The sequence below is a fragment of the Mastacembelus armatus genome, chromosome 17 (assembly GCF_900324485.2).
Source record: "Mastacembelus armatus chromosome 17, fMasArm1.2, whole genome shotgun sequence".
Taxonomy (NCBI): domain Eukaryota; kingdom Metazoa; phylum Chordata; class Actinopteri; order Synbranchiformes; family Mastacembelidae; genus Mastacembelus; species Mastacembelus armatus.
The window spans coordinates 20661772-20682987 of NC_046649.1; the positions used below are offsets into that span (position 1 = coordinate 20661772).

A 21216-nucleotide genomic window follows, 5' to 3' on the forward strand; every position below is an offset into this window, starting at 1 on the left:
GTATGAATGAACAGCAGATAAGGGCATGTAGCTCATTAACTCAATTATATCGTTCACTTGTGCCGTCTGTTGCATTACGTAAATGGGATTGAATTTGCCGGTAGATATGCAGTCATCTTCACTGACACACTGGCCAAAGGAGAGTTATACTGTAAAAATGAACAGAAAGGGTTTTTCCATTCAGAACCACATGGGCCAGTTGAGCTATGCAGCAGGTGTTTTGTCAATAAATCTGTCCTTTAAAAACGCCTGTCCATTTGTTGAAAACAAGCAGAAACAAGCCTGAACAATCAAAATAGTACTCAACATGCTGTGACACTCTCTGTGTGGAAAACGAGAGGTCTAGCATGCACTCCTCAATCCAGCCCCGCTGTTTGCTTTTGATTGCAAAAGTCATAATGACATTCAAGTACTCAGCAGGCCGGGAAATGAAGCAGCGACAGCAGGAGAGAAAGGGAAACAGAGACAGAGACGAAGAGGAGAGCGTGCATGTTGGTGCGATTGCACGGTGCTTGTGTGAGGGCACATGCAGGCTGTGAACTCTACATTCAGTATGTATATGTGCAAGGCTGGGTGAGCCATATGTTGGATGCCTGCTAAGTGGTGCAGCTAGCTGTGGGGGAGAGAGCAGTGGTTCCACCAAAACCTAAGTCTGTTAATAAAGTGTGTGATTAATTTGTGCTGTGTCATTTTCCAAGATCTCTCCCCCCGGCCCCTCCTCTCACTCCTTCAGAGGAGACTAGAGCTGTTTAATTACTCAGCACTTTGATCGCTAGGAAGTGAAGCACCTTATTTTAACGAAAACAACAGCAGCATGTATGAACAATGTTACACATCAAACATGCCTATGCTGTGTATATAAAGAAATGGCATGCTGTGTGGGGGGTATATGTATACAGTCGCTGGCCTGTTAAACACACACACACATATATATATATATATATATATATAGATATGTTTATATACACACAGACAGCTAGGCAGACACACAGACACGATTTTTCTCCTGGCAGTCAACAGATTGGCTCACAGGGGTATTTTTGTTTAAGTAAAGACTTGAGGGCCTTCAAAGCTTTATTGGAATACATTTGTGTGTGTGTGCGTGTGTGTGTCCTCATGCATTTCTTGCATAAATATGTATGTATGTGTGTTTTTCTAAAAAAACCTCTGTGTTTTGGAGTGTGTGCACAACTGTTTACACGTTTGTGTGTGTGTTTGTGTCTTGAAGAATCTCTGGGAATGCGTGCCTATCTGAATGTGTGTGTGTGTGTGTGTGCCAGCCTGCAGTCAGGAACTCGTGTGTTGATTGAACAAGGAGCATGTTTAAGTCTGCGTGAGAGGGGAGCCGACTGAAAGACAGATAGACCAAGTCATTGTGTGTGTGCAAGCAAACCGAGGATTCTTAATAGTCTGACTAGCAGGGTGTGAGAAACTGAAGTGAAGGCGACTGAATCAACATGAGCTGCATGTGTGCAAGTGTGTGTTTTTGAGCACTCTACCAAAGGTGTGCGTGTCAGTGTGTGTAGTAAATTGTCGTGCAGTGATAAGCAGCTTAGAGAAGGAGCATATTCTTTTCTAAGTAAATCTCATTAATTTTAATTAGCTGTATATTTAGCCTATACACCTGGATTGGGTGTAATTCTGTTTGTATATATAATGCCTGGTGAGCAGAGCAGGTGAAATAACTCAGGTAGAGATTATTTTGCCGTAGCTCACTTACATTTGCATAATATCCTGTTTTTGATTGTGTCGCGTGCCTAAGGAGGATATCACAGGCAAATATGCATTCCCTTCATTTTCCCGTCGCCTGCTCATTGAAGCGCGCCATGGCTTGTCCTTTTAAACGTTCACCTCTTTTCTCTTGTGTGCATTGCCTTCTTCCCTCGCTCCCTACGCCGTTTCTTTTCATTTTATCTCGTCTGTGCACCCCATCATTAGAGTGCACTCGCTTTCTTTCTTCCTAACCCCTCCTCCTCCTGTGCTCTGTCCTCACGCTCCCTTACTGTATGGATTCCTCTTGTTCACGTGCGTTCCTGTCTTTCCCCCTCTGTTTCCCTCGCCCTCCCGCCTTTTCTGGGTAATCAGCTTATCCTATGTGTGTCCAAGCCTCTATGTCTGCGTTCCTCCTCTCTTTGTTTCCGATTCATTCAGCAGGCAGATTAGAGATGCTTATTTGGTGCCTTTGTCTTCAACTGACGCAGCAGCACTAAGTTACACAGCGCGGCGATGGCCTCATCGTCAGAAGCCACATCCACTCATCTTGTGTTCATCGTACCCTGATCAGTATCTAAGGCCAGATCCAGAAGATCTGCATGAGTTTGAAACTCCCATTTGCTTAACATTGATTGATGTTTGGAAGCAAAGCAATATATTCTCTGCATTGACACAAGGTAATAAACACAGTAGGCATAAAAAGTCAAGGATAACAGAATAAAGCAAACCAGATTATTTTGAGTTCATCAAAAGACTGCTCTTTAGGAATCTTAAAAAAAACCATTGAATTCACTCAAGAAGAAAAGGTGGGAGCAGCAGATCTATACTGCAGGTGGCAACCACACTATTTACCGGGTACAATGAAGGTAATCAAACAATAAAGGTCTTAACTGCATTACCTGAGCACCTAATTAGGCGGTGGCATTGATTCAGAAATACAATGAAAGAAAAGCACTGGCAAAAAACTTGAAATATAGTTCATGGGTAGACTGTAAGATAGATAAGACTCTTCTGTCTTCTATATGTAAACATTTAGCAGTCTGACCTCACTTACACCTTGTATTAAAATTCAGTGTCTCCGTGGATATTTTGGATGAGTAGAAACAAATGGTAACGCAATGAGTAAATGTACATTATCATCCCAAAATGATTGGGTCCTTTAGACCACATGCAGTGGTGATCAGACCACAGCCAACTGTAAATGCACTCCTCTAAGTGTGTATTTCAGACCTGCAAACAGTGCAAAAAAAGTCTCAACTAAATCCAAAGTCCTGAGTCCACTCAGTTTCTCCGGAGACACCTACAGGACCACACTGCATTCCCATCAGTTCTTCCTCTGTTCCCTTTCCCCTTACCATTTACAGTAGCTGCAAACTGCAGCAAAAAAACACACGTCATCATTTTTGTTGCCTTCCAGGAAAGACTCATAAAAGATGACCTTTTCCACTTCAATGAAAAGTAAATCCAGGCTCTGTGGTATCATGTCTAATGATCCTGCACCCGTCATACTTTTTCTTGTTGACAATACAACCTCCCAGCCTACTCCCCTACTTTGCACAGAGGGCATGGAAAATTTGATCCAATTACAATGCAGCCATAAATGACGACAAAAACACCTACAATAGAAGTCAGGTGCTGCATCAATGCGAAGTACATTTAAATAATACAGCTCACATTTTAATAGCAAATATATATTGGAGCTATGAGTATTCAAGCAATGAACAGTGGTACAATATGATTGTGAGGCATAGGGAGTGCAGTAATGCAACAGAATCATGAATCCACCGAGCAGCAGCTCAAAAACTTTAATAATATTAACATCCAACATTTTGAGAGCTGAGACCATACCTCAATACACAATAAACTTGCTCAATAAACTAAACCAATAAAACGTGTGATATGTATGGGAGACAATATTCAAAGCAGTTTTACTTGTAAAAATATATACTTTGGATATAACTTTCTTTCAGATTTTAAGTTGCACCTACTTCCTCTGGCTGTAATCAGTCATTCAGTGCTAAAACAGTCAAAAACTTTGCTGGATGTGCCAGGACAGGACACAGCCCAAAGGACACTGTCAGTCTGGCTGCTGATTCACTCTGACATTGGAACTGCGGGAAAAGCTGAAGTGCCAGACTCCACTTCAGATGACAATCAATTCGGTGCTAAACCAGAATGTTTATGACAAACATTTTTATCAGACAGTTATAGTTTTGTTATAGAAGCGGAAAGTGAAACCTGAACAGGTAATTTTGCAAACATAAATGCTTTTTTTGGGAGTTATGTGCATCAGAGTTCATACAGCACTGGTTCTATACGACATGTGACATTAGTATGTCAGAGGCATGACACTGAACGGACTGATATTCTCAGCAGAAACCAGACTGGGGAAAATTCCCAAGATATAGGTGAATTAAAATGGCTTCATGTTTGTGGGATCAGCGATAAGTCCCCCATTCCCCCACAGAGACGCTCCCCACCACCAGCTGAAATGATGCCATCATCAAAAACAGGCAATAAACAGGAGAAACTTCTGCCCTTTCACCGGTGCTGCTCCTGCGCTCAGGGGGAAGCCTTAGCACTCAGACTCAATCAATAGAAACGCTGTGCTTTACAGCCACGCACATGCATCTTCTGGTGCCCTGTCATAGTTGGAGTTTCACACAGCAAAGTGATGGGCTTCAACAAACAGATACACCTTTTCCAGGAAGCCCTTGCTCTGACCAGCCATGCATCAATGACAGGATGGGTGATTTCCACCCCCACAACAATCAATTAAAACACCCGCCGGAAAATTCCAGCAGATACGGGGAGAAAAAGGGTTGGGTGTAGTGAGAATGGGGAACCTGGTTAACGGAAAAAGCCAGTTCAGTGCACAGTGCAATAATAAGAGCTCTTGTTGAAAACAAGGTGAATTAATTTATTCCGAAGCTTGTGTCGTTGTTGCTGTTGTTAGGTTTGTTTAATCTGAAGTGTCTTTGTAAAGTGATGATTTAAAGCTGACAACTCTGCAAATGCGGGACCCCTAATTTTCTCAACCCTGATTTGTTACAGAGTGATGTGTCTTTTAAGAGCACCTGAGAGGAAGCTGAGTGCGTCTCCACTTTCCAAAATCTCAAGAGCCCTTCTCTCTTTCAGTCTGTGAATGGCATTTGCTGTTATTATGATGGTAGCAGGAGAGATTGATCTGTTCTGATGTAATCTCTCATTGCCTGAGTGTGCCTGGGTGCATGAGATCTGCCTCAGATTGATGAGGTCTAATAGAGTCTTGTTTGGGTGCTCCTGATACCTTTAAGATCCACTGATACTGGCGCGACACTGCATTTTAATTCTGCTTAATTTAGCCACAAATCACTTATCAACACTCGTGCCTTGTTGAGCTGCGAGTTTCTCTTCCTGACACTTACGAATGTGCAATGTTTCAGCATGTCTGAGGATATGTATGAAGATAACATGAAAACACAGCAATGTGCATAATGTGTGATGCAAATCATCCCCAGGGCTCTAGTGTTCATGGTTGGAGCTTTGTGTGGAGTTTAATCAATCAGCCACAGAGCCTTAATTAATCGGCATGATGAACAGGAGAAATAATTGGTTTTCTGCCAGATGTGAATCTGTTGCAAACTAATGCCCGCCAATCAGGATTCAATACATAATCACAAAACTGATCTGGACGACAAAACACTTAAAGCATCAGAGACGAATAAACACACAAGACAATAGGAGTAATATGGCTCTGGATCTAAAATTCTGATAGGAGACAGTTGCTTGTAGCTCTTCTGCATGTTGTACTGATTGTGTTTTAGATGCCTAATTAGATCTATATGGTATCACAATCATCATCAGTCTCATTGATTAAAATCTAGTACATGCAATGGAATGTGTCATTGTCTTTTTTCTTTTAAAAAGCAAACATATTGCTAATTAATTGGCATGATCAGCATCAGAAGAATTAATTGGGACTCCTCCCCAGATGTTTCTGAATGAATGTGCTAAAAAACTAATGAGGGGTGTCTGGTTTTCCATTGAAGCAGCAGATGTCATTAACTGCAGCCCACACCAACAATACTGATCTGCACCACTCCAATCAGACTGGGTAACCAGTGGCTGAAACAAATGAAAAAGCACTGAAGCCAGGAAACAGTCAGGGTCGAGATTGAAAACCACTGGTTTAGGCCTGTACCACTGGAAAAATAGCTTAGGCCTCTTATTAATGTCACAGTGTCTAGGCGGTAATTCCCCCAGGCTCTGTGTACCTCTGCTTGTTAATGAGTCACTGCTTATCAGTGAGCATTGTTAACAGGCAGAGGCCTCCCATCCAAACCGCCTACTGCTGTAGTGTGCTAGCCGTACTGTGTATTAGCCAAATGTTCCCCCATCTTGGCACACAGGAAGTCAACAGTAAACAACAGCAGCACACACAGGAAGTGGGAATTGTGCCAGTGAGAAAGAGTTGGTCCAGGGGGGAAACAGCCCATTTTGTGGCAGGATAATGTGAACTGCTGGCAGAAGCACACACATGCAGAGTCCACCCGCCTGTAAATCTTACCACACTAACGATTGGTCCACACTACTCCCATTCTTTAATCCTTACTCATTATTGGTCTCAGCTGGAAGCGTCGCTCAGGCTTCATTCAGTTGTTCCGACCAGCAGAACTTATCAAGGTAAAAAAACCTATTAGGCATGTTTCCTGTCAGGGATGCAAACACTCTCCTGGGGTTTGGGTTCAGACTGCTGTGGAGCTCAGGGCCAGGGGGCTGATGGGAGGACACTGTGCGCTGCTCTACTTGCTGCCTACTGAGTGCACCAGTGGATGGACCCTCCACACTTCACAGCGGCCCTGAGGTAACTGGGTCAGCAGCACAGAACCAGGGCACAGCCGGCCAATTGCATGCCTAATCTGTGCCCTTCTGAGAGGCACTTTCCATCTGCAGCGCATAGCTGCACATCCAGCTGTGGAAATGGATATGTCAAATGGTGCGTAATTAGTGTCTCCCCAATTCGTTCACTTGCTCCAAGGAAGCCTGGTCACAGATAAATCCAGAAAATAACAGAGTTAGGGCTCTCCTTTCCCTGACTTTGACATACATCAAATGAAGATGAGGCAGTGAAAGTCGGAGAGTTGGGAGTCCAGGGTTTGGTCAATAATTTAAATGGTCACAACATGCATCCTGTTGGTTGCTGTATAATAATCAACCTCATAGCTCACAGGGGAAGCTTTGTTCTCTTTCCTTCTTTGAAAGATGAAAACAGACAAACACACTGCATGTTTTTTGTTCTCAGTGGTCTGTGATGGGCAGTCCTGCTCTCTAAAGGCTCATCTATTCTTGCACTGATTTGCTGATGTAATCGTTTTTCCTCGCTGATACATAACATTGAATTATTTATGCTAAGTAGACCCTTCTGTTCCAGAGCCTCTTAGCGTGGAGATCTCCATTATGACGGCATTATCTGACTGCCCACCCTGCTCTACTCCATCTTCTACTTAAGAGCTCTGCTGCTGTGTCACAACAACAGCAATCAGGCAGACTGGAGCAGATGTGAGCGATGGGCCAGTGTTTTGAAACCTACAGCTTGTACCACCACTGTTTGCTACACTACTCAAGTGTCTGGAACCTATAGAGCAGCGAACACAAGACTCGTGCATGTATCGGTTCCTGTCTGAGCTCTTTTTTAATTTTCAGTGGAGAAATGTTTTGTTTGGGTGTGGTTAATATTAGTTTTGAATAGCAGAGATTTTTGATACAACTAAATGGTTTACAACATGCATGATGGATGTCTGTTAAGTCAGCACTCCATCCATAGCTCCCTTCTCCTCTCAACAGGACTCTTTGACATCACCTAAACACTGCCAGGCATCCCTGGCTTAATTACTCTCCTTGACTGATATGATAATGTAAAACAGCACTTAGGTGAAACCAAAGCAAGAATTGGTCATGCATGGTCAGGCCTCCCGCTAGGAACACCTTAATCAAATGTGACATGTGTCTAAATGCAAGCCAAAATCATTTTTGGACCCAAATAACAAACCACAGTCTGAGCTTTAATGATGACCTATGTGGTAGGGGGCAGCACTCTGAAGAGAGATTGATATTTCATCATCGGTGCCTCAATCTGGAGATTGTTTATGCATTTCTCATCTTCAACAGTTTTCAGGGCCTTGACAGGCCTGCATTTGCATTTGTTTAGCAGTGACCTCATCCCTGCTTTTTAGTGCAGCTGGATTGTTTCTGACTTTTCACAGAAATGACCACTGTGATTTCTCAATGACAACCCTCGACTTCCCCACCTTTCATTCACAAACATGCAAAACTACTATGCAGAATTTGATAAAATCTAAAAACAGCTGATGAACAGTAGATCCACAATGTGGAAGTACTGTAAATGTGGTGTGTGTGTTTTCATATGTGTCCATACACGAACACAATAAACATAAGTCATGCATAAAGATACACTATGTTCTTGCAGATGTAGTCAGATTTGTGAAATTGAGTGGGTGTGAACAAGTGAACGCAAAGGACATCTGGGAATATATTTTACAAATGCAAATCAGGGAGCATCTATTAGAGAAGCCTTCCTGCCTGCTATATCATCTTATGCCAATTAAATCCCAACTGTAATGAGAAAATGCCAACAGGATTCAACCTGTGTCAATCAATTTTCTATGGATTGAGAGCTAATCTTGATGTGCCATTTTGCCATGGGCACAATTTGCCCTCTAGAGGTTGTATTACCAGCAGCCGGTCACTTTAGTGTTATGTAATTGGAAAAGCACATTGGACAGTATATTCCTATTCACTCACAGCAGGGATGATATCATTACAAAGTGCTTCTCTCATCAAATCCTCGCTTTCAGCCGTGCCCAACTCATCACAGGTGTCAGGTGTCTGCACTGTAGGTGTGTTCAGTGCATACGCTCCTGTGTTGCTATTTGAGAAACTTCAAGATGATTATTGCCATCTCCAGGTTGCATGAACCCCTGACACAGATATTATCTATGCGCACATAGAGCTGTTGAGCTGGTGAACATGAAAGGAAGGTGTCTGCTTTTGTACTTCTTTTGTGAGTGTATGAAAGTGACTGAAGAAAATCATGGTAAGAGAAAAAAGAAGCGCAAGCCAGGGGGCAAGCGAGCTACATCTGTGAAGACCTGCAATGTGTGTGTGTGTGTGTGTGGAGCCCTGTGCCCACGTACATGTTGCACACATTCCTTGAAAACAATGACAGAAATTCCACCAGTGTCTGGAGAGGTAGATGTCCTATTTGCTTATTAACGCTTCTCTGATTCCCTTGTCATACAGGAAACTATGAAAAACCCTCAAGTCAACAGATAAGGGGCACCGCTAGAGACAGAAAGAGGGGGTCGGGGAGGTCAGGGGCCCCCGGGAGAGACAGAACAGGAAGCAGATAGATAAATAGGCAGAGAGTTGCTTACAGTCGACAATGTTGCTGTGAACTGCAGCGATGAACAGTGCTGTCAATAAGCTGACACTCCGTAATGCGGAGGGGGCTGAAGAGAAGGCCATGGTCGGGTGCACAGATCCGCCTGTCTCACTGAATCCTCAGGAGGGCAGAGGAGCTCTGGAGTGTCACCTGCAGGGAGAGAGCAGTGGGGAGATCAAGAAAACAAGCAGGGCAAGCCGACTGGCCACTAATTGCATCCCCTGCCATTGCTTGGCTGCTGCTGAATAAATGCTTGGCCCACCCGTTACTCAGGCCCTGCTCTATGGGTATTCATCGATCTGCTTGTGTCATGCCATACTGAGCGGCGATTGAGAAAGGCGGGGGCAAGGGGGGGGTGATACAGACTAACAGTCTAACAGCAGAGATGGTGATGATGGTGGTGAGTAGGCGGTAATGAGGGAAGAAGGAAAAGGGAGGTTTCATATAGCTGCTAATTTATTCATCCACTTTAACAAGCTGTGCGCATGTGGAGCCGAGGAAAACGACTGTTTTGGACAGCCTATAACCGAGCTGCAACTAACTCAGTCTAATTAGAAATAACGCAAAGCAACATTCCCCCAGTTGGTCGTCACAGAGAAAAACACAAGAGGAGGAAAGGGAAGAAGAAAACACAGCGGCAACGGAGAGATGCACCTGTCGCCCCGTGAGAATACACGGTGCGCTCTGCACAACACTGAAGACGGACAGACGTGCACAAAAGCCGCTCAGGCACTCGCTCCCCCCCCCCCCTCGTGCACGCACACACACACACACACACACACACACTTCTCTCCCTCTGCTTCTCTTTCTCTCGCACAGTCCTTAAAATAGCAGTAGCCTCCGTCGAGGTGAGCCCTCGGTCCATCTGCGAAACGCTCCCACACTGTCGCTGCTCACTAGGAACCGGCTGGAGTGTTGCCTGCGGGACGGGCGTGCTGTTAGGGCGGGGACAGAGGGTGGGTCGGACGGTGGGGTGGGAGCACGGAATGAGATGAGATGTAGGGATGGGGAGGGAGGGGTGGGGGTCTGTGTTTATTGTTGCTCCAGCCCTTCCTGCTGAGTGATGGCGAGAAATGAAAACAAAACTAGAACAAGTGCATCCATGGGAAATAACCCGGACGCTCTGGGCGCATTTAACCCGAGGTCTTGAGGTCTGCTCTTAGGTGGAGAGTAATAATAGTAATAATGATAATGATAACAATAACTACAGCTCGTGGTGGCTACCTGCATCGCTGCGACGGACCGCGGGAACACCAAACCGGTGTTTCACAGCTCGGAGCGTCTTTTCTCACAGCTTCTCCCGCACTTGCAGAAATATTTGCTGCTGATGGGATGAGATTTGGAGACTGGGGAGAGGTGGCTGCTGCACACAACACGCAGTTGTGGTGCTTCTTTGCAGAGCGACAAGAGTAAGAGTGTGGTACCGCGCACACAGCCCGACAACAAAACCTATATTCAGAGCACATTATAAAACACGCAGGGATTATACAGCTCTCTCTCCGGGCATAACGGATTACACACACACACACACACACACACACACACACACACAGCCACCTACCCAGAGTCCGCACACAGACACATTCCTGGAGACGGAAAAGCGTCAGCACTGACAGGTGTCTCCTGTCCGCCCTACAGGCGACAGCCTAACACTGGACAATAACACAAACTGCGAAGTAATGCATTGTAATAAAACACACACACACGCACACACACACACCGTTATATTCCGCCTTCGGGTTTGGTTGGCGCTGGTCTCCAGTAAGGTTCCCAATAAGGTCCCTCCTTTGATGCGCAGCAGCCGATTGTCCGGAGCCTCCTCTCAATCTGCTTTTATCGACTTTTGTATCTTCTTGCTCCTTCTCCTGACTCCTTGTTTTTCTTGCTTTTCCCTCCTCTCTCTCCCTCTCACTTCCCGTGTTTGTGTCTCTATCCCTCTCTCGCTCTCTCCACGGCTACCGTTCACTGCAGCAAAAGCAGTCTGTCTGAAAGACGAGTGGGAGGGAGGGGACACGGGAGGGAGGGAGGGAGGGATTTTAATACGATTTGGCCCGTACCACCGGGATAACAGGGCCAGAGCAGGGGCCTACTGGCTGAGAGCAACATGAAGGAGATGGAGCAGATAGACAAGTGTGATCTCACCACAGTGAAAAATCACTATAATGTTCATATAACAGTCTACGCTGACCTTATCGGGCGTGTTATTATCTCCTGTGGGGCCACATTACTGTAGGATACCCAGCGACGGCTCTGCTCACATTATCTAAATGCTTAATACCAAGAGTCCTGCTAAAATGTTATCGCAGGATTAGACCTACATATCTCCTGAGATTAGGCAGCAGAGGTCATCTGAAGTTGATTGTCACAGTTCTCAGTGGCCTATAATGTTTCTTATCATTGATATTATGGAGCCATTACTCCTATCTTACAGACAGACCCACTGCAATTTCCCGTAGGCCTGATAATTTGCAATATGGTAATGATATTACCCAGTCCTTGGCCTTGTGCAGTTGTGGGACCTTTTCAGTTTTACTGTATCTTGCGGATATTCTAGCAATATTGTTATAGTTCGTCTGTGTCTTATAATCATAGCGACTTGTCTCCTTTTTTTAATCAGTTATTACCTAAAATGTTATATCATACGCCTATAATAATGTTTATATCCTCCTGCCAATGGGATGTTTTGCATATGCTTCTAAAGCCCATTAAGGGGAGCCCGTACAGATGTGACGTTTATGCGTCAGGCCCATTTGGGAATCAGGATTCAAGGGAGGGAGGTCGGGCGGAGAGGAGGAGGTGGTGGTGGTGGTGGTGCTGGTAGAAGGGGTTTGTTCAACTTGCCAGAGAGGATTAGGGATTAGTTTTGCTGGCGGATTAGGTCTGTGTGTGGGGAGGCATGATGGGGTTAAACATGGATGGCGGCAGCCGAACGACTGCCCAATCAGTAGCTGATGGTGGCGGCAAACTGAACGCGGGGAGGTGGGTTTGAGGAAAATACAAAATAATACAAGCCATGGGGGATCCGGGAGGGGTAAGTCTGGGCGTTTGAGAGATCTTCAAGCAAGCAGCTGCTCTCCACACTGAAAAAATAAACAGTGCTGCACAGTTTAGGGGTAATGTAGTTTTTTATTTCTAAAGCAGAAAGTCCACCTTGAAGGGTCCTTGAAAGGATTCCAAAAAGGTCCCCACTCTGATTTCACTACAGTAAAAACACTCAATGTCTCTTGCAATCACTGTTCTCCACTGCTAGCACCACCACACTGCAGTTGTAGTCTGATTATAGTTTAATTCAGTGCAAATTCTGCATACTGAAATCTTAAAACGACAGTTTCCTGGCACTCTGAGTCATTCCTGAGCCTTTATCTGCCCCCTGTCTCTAAACCAAATGGGAGAACAGAAACGCGGCATCTGGCATCATTAAACACTTGTTACGAGGACGGAAAAAAGGCTTTAAATGTTTTGTTGCTGGTTGCATTAGAAAAAGCTTTTGCTCTGGTTTAAAAGAAATGAGTGGAGAGCCCCAGGTGCTGAAAACGTGCCCACTGACTTTCACACGCGAGGCTGTGTGGTACTCTACTGTCGTGCGGTGCCTGAGTGATGACCGCATAAGACCTGAGCCTGAGTGTGCAGCCTGGACAGTAATACACTGGGAAAGGAAAACCGTGCACGGAGATGTGCTTCAGGCTTATTGCCTGTGTAAAATCTGCATATTAAAGCGCTGACCTTTGCAAACTGAAAAGACTAATCCATGTGAAATTCCTCTAACAATTCAGTCCAGATGCTCTGCGTATTGGGTCTCTGCAAAATAAACACATCTGTTGCACCCCATGTATTTATCTATACATCCATTCTAACATTCATCCATCTTTTCTGTAGATGGAGCAGCTTTGTAAGACGAATCATCAGTTGCAGCCTCTACAAGAAACAACGTTCATGCTTTTCATCCATTAATGGCACTTAACCAAAAAGCCACAATCCTTTCATTGACATCTCTGCCGGGACTCGAACCCGGAGCCTCTGGATTAGAAGTCCAGCGCGCTATTCCATTGCGCCACAGAGACGGAGGCACATTTCTTGCTCATCAAAAGTAGGTTTATACTCCCCCTCCCAGCTCAGTGCAGCATCCTCATCAAGCCTCAGCATCAGGACCGCAGCCCTGTGGATAGTAATTTACCGCCCAGTAGGGGGTGCTGCCGCCGCGTAATCCTTACTGCCTTTACGCTTCATTAAAAAAAAGGGAGAGCCCCTGCTCTTCATCCCCAATTGGTTTCACACAGGTTATCTCATCAAAACATCATAATGTTAACATTATCAGAGCAAAACCAAAAAAAATGCAGCATCTTCCAACTAAAATGATCATTCCTCGCAGGGAAGAGCTCCAGAGAACAGCTCATGTTTTTATTACCTCAGTGTCTGTTTATGGAAGGTATTTCTAGAGACTCTGCAGAGTTTGAGCAATTTCTGCATCCATTCAGATAAAAATAGAATCACAATAAAAATCAGTGTGATAGATCTTTGGCTGAGGTGGAAATGATTAGACTCCATGTAGAGAATCATCTAAACACCACATTATACAAAACTCACTGAGAGCAGTTTTACAAGTGTTTTTGTTACAGTGACAATTATTTTAACTGGCAGCAGTTAAATATAGTAACTGTAAACATATATTGTCCAGTAACAGAGCTGATATGGCTCTAGGGGTAATATAACACGATCAAATGGATGAAATGAACTCAGGTTTTATCATCACTCACAGTAATTGTAGAGACAGTTTGCTGTGTCCTTCATGCACAATATTTTTGATCATGTGTGGAGCACACAAATATATTTTCTCAACCGCACACTGAAAAGAAATGCAAGCTGACAAGCACGTTCACTTTAAGCCAGAAGTAACAAATTGATAAACTAATTTTGTTGGGACTAACTTGACTAAGCTGCCACATTGTTTCTCTCAGTGCAGGTTTAGTTGATCTGAACAGACACATTTTCCAACAGGTTGCTGTAAAAGAGTATGGGTGCAGCTTCCTCCCCAGAACATTTAGTGTAGTTTTTGTTCCCCATGTGGACTTGCTACAGTACAGTACATAAATGGAGTTGCTGACATTACATTACAGCTTGCTTTTATTCACACTGCAACACAAAAGCTGCTCAGGTGCAGTGTGTAGCTATGGTGCGGCTCAGCGGGAGGTAAGGCCTGAGGCTGGCTGCCGGTGAGGAGGCTGTTCACATACACAGCTTCCACCACAGGGCTGCCTCTCCACATCTCAGCCCCGCTCTTCCAACGTTAAAAATGCATCTGAGCAGCTGTGGCCTGAAGTAGGTAAAATATGAATGACAGTCTACAGTAAACAGCCACCCCACAGACACAAACACACATTTTTGTGCTCACTGACACAGACGGGCTCACTGGTTGGTCTGCCAGTGAGCACCCAGGGCAAAGCGAAGTGATTAATGAATCTGACGTCAGAACGCTATTAGACAAATTACATAAGGACATAACATGTAGGACACGTCTAAATTTGGCCACTGGTTGTTGTTCACACCGGGAACAAGTGTAAAACAAACTAGGTCACATTTGCATGCACTTTGCTCTCTTGCCGCATTTGATGACCCCAAAGCTTTCCAGAGTATAATTAATTCCAAGAAACAACACATCACAAAACCTTTTCTGTTTACAGCATAATATAATCCTTTATTAAACACTTGGATGACATGGGGCCTACAGTAGGACAGAACAGAACATGTACACAAAACCACCACATTGCATTCAATTTCCTCCCCATTCCTTGGTGCTCATCTCTTCTCTTCTCGTGCTCAGAGCAAAACCAAGGCTATGGAGGTGACAATGGACAGACCGATAACTGTGTAGCCGGAGCGGTAGACCTCAGGGATTTTGAAACCCTTGCCGAGATCCCAAGCCTTATTTAAATGATAAACAAACAAAAAAAAAAGAGGGAGAGGATAATTTAGTATCAGAATGCCATCACTTCCATGCATGTATAAAGGTTATCTATTTTATATTAAAGTAATGGAAAAAATGAAAAACAAAACAAATTGCAAAGAGATCTGTCTCATTTAAAAAGCTTAAGCATAGACTGAATACAGTAATTACAGTACAGTTAGTAAAATTACCAAAGAATATCAAATATACTTTACAAAATATGGGACAAATGACTAACATGTGCTTGTCATATAAGCCAAATAATAAAGTCTTACCAAGTGGCGGATGCCATTATAGGTGTGGTAAGATACGGGGAAGGCGATGCCAAACTTAGCCAGCCCAATGAGAAAAGGGCCGACTGACAGTGAATGGATCAAGTCCAGGTAGTAGGAGTAACTTCCCGGTAAAACCAGTGCTGCCAGCGCAAAGGCAGAGATAGCTAGACACAGACAGAAGTAATGAGACCAGACAGAGTGCATATGCGAACGGCAGGAAAAATGCTGGGCATGCAGAAGTTTTACAGAGCAAGCAATAAGTGAGAAATAAATGCTTGTCAAGCGCCAACATGCTACTAAAGCATGATTTTGCCAGATTACTCTCCATGAGTCACCAGACCGCACTGACCAGTCATTTTTAACCATCTGAATGTTTCAGTTGAGTTAGGACTTTTTTTCCCTGCTGAATTAATTAAATGAAGGCCAAACAATGGCTCTGTACCAAACAGGCTCTGCAGTGGCTGCTTTTCCAATGCACTGCACTCAATTGCATGTTTAAGCTTCTCTTTCTGTGCCATATGGATGATTAAAAGGTCTAATAGTAGTAGGATTGTATTAGTTTGAGTCATTTTCATGTGAAAAAACAGCAGGAATGAAACATCAAAAGTTGCTCAAGAATAAACCTCTATAGCATGCAAATAGACAATCTTTACCTTACATATTAATTTAATCTTTTAATTCCATGTGCAAAATAGCATTGAAAAATAGCAACAGGACATCTAAACATTGCAATGAAACTTTAATACAAAATAAAAGAGCTTGAAAAAGTTATTTGTGATATTTTTGTGTTTTCCAGCTTTTTGCAAAGGAGCCAAAAAGTAATTAAACATGATATTTTTGACAGATTATGTGTCAGTGTGCAAGTTAGAGCAGCAGTTGAGCACACAGACCTTTACTGAACCCAAGAAAACTGAACCCAGCTTGTAGAGAGGGCATCAAGGTCAACATAACTGATGTGCAGTACCATGCCATACAAACACAGGCTCAGCCTTTACCACAGGCAAATGACTAAAAGCTGATAGCAGCCCAGTTTTAAGAGTTAATTTTCACATGCACAGGGTTGAATTGTATTGAACAAGTTCTGTTTTGTAATGCCAGTAAATGCTGTTAGCAGAAATCAATAATGATGGACTAAAATGTCCTGAAAAGATTTTTAGGGTCAATCAAAATCTGACAGCAGCAGTGTAGCTTCACATCCGTGTTAGAATAATAACAGAAAAGCCTCACACATGTATCATCTGGCATTTTTGGTTTGTTTGCATGATATATTCTGAGCAATTTAGGGATAAAACTAAAAGAAACAGAAGAATATTCACTAGAAACACTGGCGTTGAATGACAAAGAAAAAACCAATGTATTACCGCCACTGAGTCCTATTCCAGTTCCTCTGTGTGTGATTGACATTGCCATGGGGACAGACCATCTGAAACAAAGAAAAAGAAACACATTTACTATAATGCCATATACATGTGGATAAAAGTTGCAGCATTCAGCTTTCATCACTGGTATGACAGAATAGGTGCCCTAATAATAGGTCAGCCATAGGAATGAGCCCAGATGAAATAGAGAGAGATAAAAAAAAAAAAAAACAGAGCCATCAAGAACACTTAGTAGGAAATTACAAGGCAAACTGACTAAAAAGCTTCTTTATTTGAGGTTTCAAATTTCTATTAACTACCAAACAGTATAGTGCTTATTGCACTACATGTATCTACAAGCATAAAATGTCTGTGTAATGGTGCCTTGTCCTGCTGATTTATAAGCACTAAAAAGCTTGCATGATCTGAAAATCGACTTTAACAGTAATATTTTCATGCTGGATGATGTGCTACATTAGACCGTAGCATGGAGCTGAAAGTCTAAAACACAAATGGAGTGTACAATTTCACTGGAATAACGAAGTCATCACCATCTTTTACTCAAGATTAGCTTCTGAAGAAGATACGGGCTACATCATGAACTGCAAGTCACAGTGAGTACATACTTGTAGATTGTGATATGAGGAGACATAGGCCGGTTTAGTCTGGCATTTTTGGCCCAAAACTTGTTCATCTCCTCTTTAGCTGTGGTTCCCATGGGGGCTGCACTGCAGTGGTGAGAAAAAGGAATTTAGAATACAGAGCCTGTAATAAATGAAAAAGTATGGCCTACTAGGAATGGGAATTAAAACCTGGTTCCACCTTAGAAATGGTTCCAAATTTTCCAATTACTCCTTGTTTATCAATTCCTTTTATTGATGCCAACATGTTTTTCTGACAGTTGTGTATCTGTCTTGTCCTCAAACTTTGCAGCTCTGCCGGTAGAAACTTGAAACAAGAATGGAGTCATGGGGAGTGATAGAAATGCTACAAAGCCGGGCTTCATTTCATGAGTAAATATAACAGCAGTGCTACTTAATGTAAAATAATCAAAGCACCTGCAACATGTTGAGAAATCTTTTGATGGAACAAATACATGAATGCCACCACTTCCCAACCAAAAAGCACGTCCATTATTACCGAGGATAAATGTTAACAAAATTAGTGCTACACAGCAGGCTTAGCAGATCATTATTTGACTAAAAGAATGAAATACCACACAAAATTCTCCCATTTCATTCATTTTAGAAGCTGACAGACTGCTACTATACACAGCTACTACACAGGGCTCTGATACTGTCTTTACTGTGTTTCGTTGAATATGCAGCATTTAGTGTCCTTGTGTCTATAGGGCACGTTAGGTCATACACTTGTGCTTTGTTTACAAAAAGCAGACAGAGGAAGAACTCTAAACTCTAACAGAACAGGATGGGTGTTGGATAGTAATTTCAAATGGCTGAACATGTAACAGTTTTCTGTCTTGGGCAGAAATATATTATAAAGTCTAATTTGGGAAAACTAATCAACAATAATTGAAAAATTAAGAAAAGACACTTGAAAAAACTGTAAACTCAGTTGATTTGTTATAATAATGACAGATTGTGTTTAATTGTGTGTACTTGATGTATTTCTCTATTTTTGCGGAATTCTGTGGAATACGGCATTCAGACTCAGATAACAGCTTCATTGATGCTAAAAACCTGTGTAGATCTACTGTTTAACATAGAATACTTATCAGGAGTCAATAAGGGAATCAAAGAATGGAACCGATAAGTAAAATTGATACAGATAATGGTACTGGTATCAATAAAATCTTATCATTCCCATCCCTATGTGCTACACACACAGTAAATTACACACCTTTGTGTTAGCATTTGTATCATCATCATCATCAGTATGAGTAGCAGCAGCATGAATGCGTGAAACCATAAACTTGCTCGTTTGCTTTCTGGCACGCACACACACACACACACACACACCAAACTTACTGTCTGTAGAGGACATTGTACTGTGGTCTGGAGAGACTGACACCCTGACGGGTCAATGTCCTAAAGACAAAAGACAGGTTAAGTGTTAGAATTAAGACACATTATCAGGATTTTTGTGCCTGTGATTAAATACTAGTGAAGAAACAAAGTAGGCACACAACACCTTGGACACATTATATTTGCATATGGAAAAATGTTTCATTAGGACAATTAAAAAAAAACATTTGAGGGAACAACAGATCAACAAAAAAAAAAACATAAGCAACAAGTAAGATCTAGACAAATAAAGCAAAATTAATTTTTTTATGTATTATCTCTGGCACAAATATCATGCTTGAAAACAGGTGAGAATATTTCAGAACCAATAATTAATCAATTCACAATTATTTTTATGCTTTAAATAATTATATAAATGATGCTGTCTATACCAACACTACAATGCAATTGCATAGTGTTATTTCTGAGAACATCAGCACTTTAGATGTCAAGATTTGTATCCATCACACAATGCCATCAGGGAGCCAGCCGATCAGCCACAAATTTATTCTGCAGCATGACAACAAGCCCACGCATATAGACAGAGCTATAAAGAACTATCTCCATTGACAAGCAGAGTCCTGTAACAGATGGTGTGGCCCCCACAGAGTCCTGATTCCTAAGTTCTCCAAGATGCATGAAATAACCTCCCTGCCAAACACTTTAAAAACAGAGTGCACGGAGAACAGGTGCTGTTTTTAAGGCAAAGGGTGGTCACACCAGATGTGATTTGATTTAGGGCTTTTGTCTACTGCACTTTTTAAAGTTAGTTGAATAATTATTCATGGCATTATTTTATAAAAGCATCCTCACTTTACTTTTAGAGTCTAAAACTTGCACAGTAACGTATACATCAGTACTGAAGGGAAATCTCCTGTTAAAGAGTTTGTAAAATCATGTCACCACAACTCAAACAGTCTACAGCAGTGCTAACCCCTGTTCTGAAGTAATAAAAACAAGTCACTGTGGTTGTAAAAAAAAAAATAATAATAATTATCTGAAACGGGCGATGAACTAAATCTCTGCTGTGTAATTTTCCTTCTGTAGACAGCGATAAACATTGGTGTGATTACTTGGATTGGCAAGAACATCTAAGGTCAATGAAGTGGACAAAGTTCAACACTTATGACTCTACTCAGCTCTTACCTTAATATGCTGCTGACAAAGACACAGCAGAGTAACAGTGTTAATCGTAAGTCAAGTTAAACCAGACTAAACAACTAAACAACAAGTTTAAAGAAAGTGACTGAATAATTTACGGCAACCAAATGATGGTTTAGTTTTCTTCAACAAGCAGAAATTCCCCAAGTACGAGCAAAGTATTTCAAGCAGTTCATGCTCTTTACCTTACAAAAACAATATTACGCTTCTGTCAAACAAGGTCCACAAGAAACAAACAAACAAAAACATATCACTCGGTCGCTAATAGAAATAAAAGTTCCTGCTGTTTTTTAATAACAGAAAAACCGCTAGCACTAGCCTGCTAGCTAACGTCTGCTAGCTAACGCTATATCTCACCGCATTTACGATAATTAAGGAAAATACACCAAGACAAAATCATCACCGTCTGTTCGCAGCTGTCGTTTTGCTGTAGATTAATCCATTTCACAGGATAAGACTGAAAAACGACATGAAAAAACTTCCACCGAGCCCAAAAGTTAAGTAGCAGAAATGTACTGACCTTAGCAGCAGCGCCATGTTTGACGGGCAGCGAGCGGAAATGACGTTTAGTGGTGTCGTCATTACGTACTGCAGGATTTCAGGAGGTCATTGTCGGTCAACGTCAGATGCATAGGCTGGTTTAAAGGTTCGTTTTTCATCATGTGACACACCACAGAATAATGTACAGACAGGAGTTTGCTGTTTGTAACATAAAGAATACAAAGATTTTAATACAAAAATATATTTATGCTTCAATGACATTTTAAAAAAGCCCTATTTTCTCTTTAAGTGCAGCTGATATCAGTAGACCAGCTGCTTAAGAGAAAACATTCATATAGATGTATTATCTTTATTAGTGTATGTTTAGGTTCATCAGCTAAATTTTATGTTTTCATTTTGACCTGCCAAGTATAAGCACTGGCCATGAAGGATTCGAAGCAGACCAGGCTCAGGATGGGTATAAGAAGTTAAACACATTTTTGATTGATTTTTATACTAGTTCTTCATGCCTTTAACTTTAGATTTAAAGCATAAGTAGCTTCCACATAGAGCTAATTCCAGAGCTCAGCAACTTTTATCAATAATACTTTTTTGTCTGTGAATTTATTTTCTTCATTATTTTGTCAGTAAGCTATTGAATTTAGAACCAGAAAACAAATGCAAATGGGGAGTAATGTGATTGAAAATGGCTGAAATTTTTAAATTGGTGAATATTAGTCAATACTGCAGTATGTGGTTTGGAAAATAATACTCTTGGTGCATATAGGGATCCTCATAATAAAATTAACAAGCTGTTCTG

At 42.2% G+C, this 21216-nt stretch overlaps 2 protein-coding genes and 1 non-coding gene across 9 annotated transcripts in view; all 3 read right to left on the reverse strand.

Moving 5' to 3' along the window:
- Positions 1 to 11121, reverse strand: part of cadm3 (cell adhesion molecule 3) — a 79795-nt gene extending 68674 nt beyond the window's left edge. For 4 of the 5 annotated variants that reach the window (XM_026314045.1, XM_026314044.1, XM_026314042.1 and 1 more), the window contains exons 1-2: positions 10878 to 11121; positions 9150 to 9307 (exon numbers count right to left, since the gene is read on the reverse strand). In XM_026314045.1, coding sequence (XP_026169830.1) covers positions 9150 to 9240 — 91 coding nt within the window. In that variant the 5' untranslated portion in view covers positions 9241 to 9307; positions 10878 to 11121. Of the gene's footprint in view, positions 1 to 9149; positions 9308 to 10718; positions 10801 to 10877 lie in introns of those variants that run through there. The other variant, XM_026314043.1, reaches the window with a different exon arrangement.
- Positions 11122 to 13144: 2023 nt separating this feature from the next.
- Positions 13145 to 13218, reverse strand: trnar-ucu (transfer RNA arginine (anticodon UCU)). The gene has a single exon. It is a non-coding gene; the product is annotated as a tRNA-Arg (tRNA).
- A 1603-nt stretch (positions 13219 to 14821) lies between these two features.
- Positions 14822 to 20498, reverse strand: sdhc (succinate dehydrogenase complex, subunit C, integral membrane protein). 3 transcript variants are annotated; one of them, XM_026314083.1, is made up of 6 exons: positions 20437 to 20498; positions 18720 to 18779; positions 17358 to 17459; positions 16735 to 16796; positions 15374 to 15537; positions 14822 to 15076 (listed from the first exon to the last, which is right to left on the reverse strand). In XM_026314083.1, exons 1-6 carry the CDS (start codon positions 20496 to 20498, stop codon positions 14972 to 14974), a joined length of 555 nt encoding a protein of 184 aa, XP_026169868.1. In that variant the 3' UTR covers positions 14822 to 14971. The 3 variants fall into 3 exon arrangements, with proteins under 3 accessions (XP_026169868.1, XP_026169869.1, XP_026169870.1); XM_026314084.1 differs by lacking the exon at positions 20437 to 20498 and adding an exon at positions 20320 to 20403; XM_026314085.1 differs by lacking the exon at positions 20437 to 20498 and adding an exon at positions 19902 to 19909.
- Between the last annotated feature and the right edge of the window lie 718 nt (positions 20499 to 21216).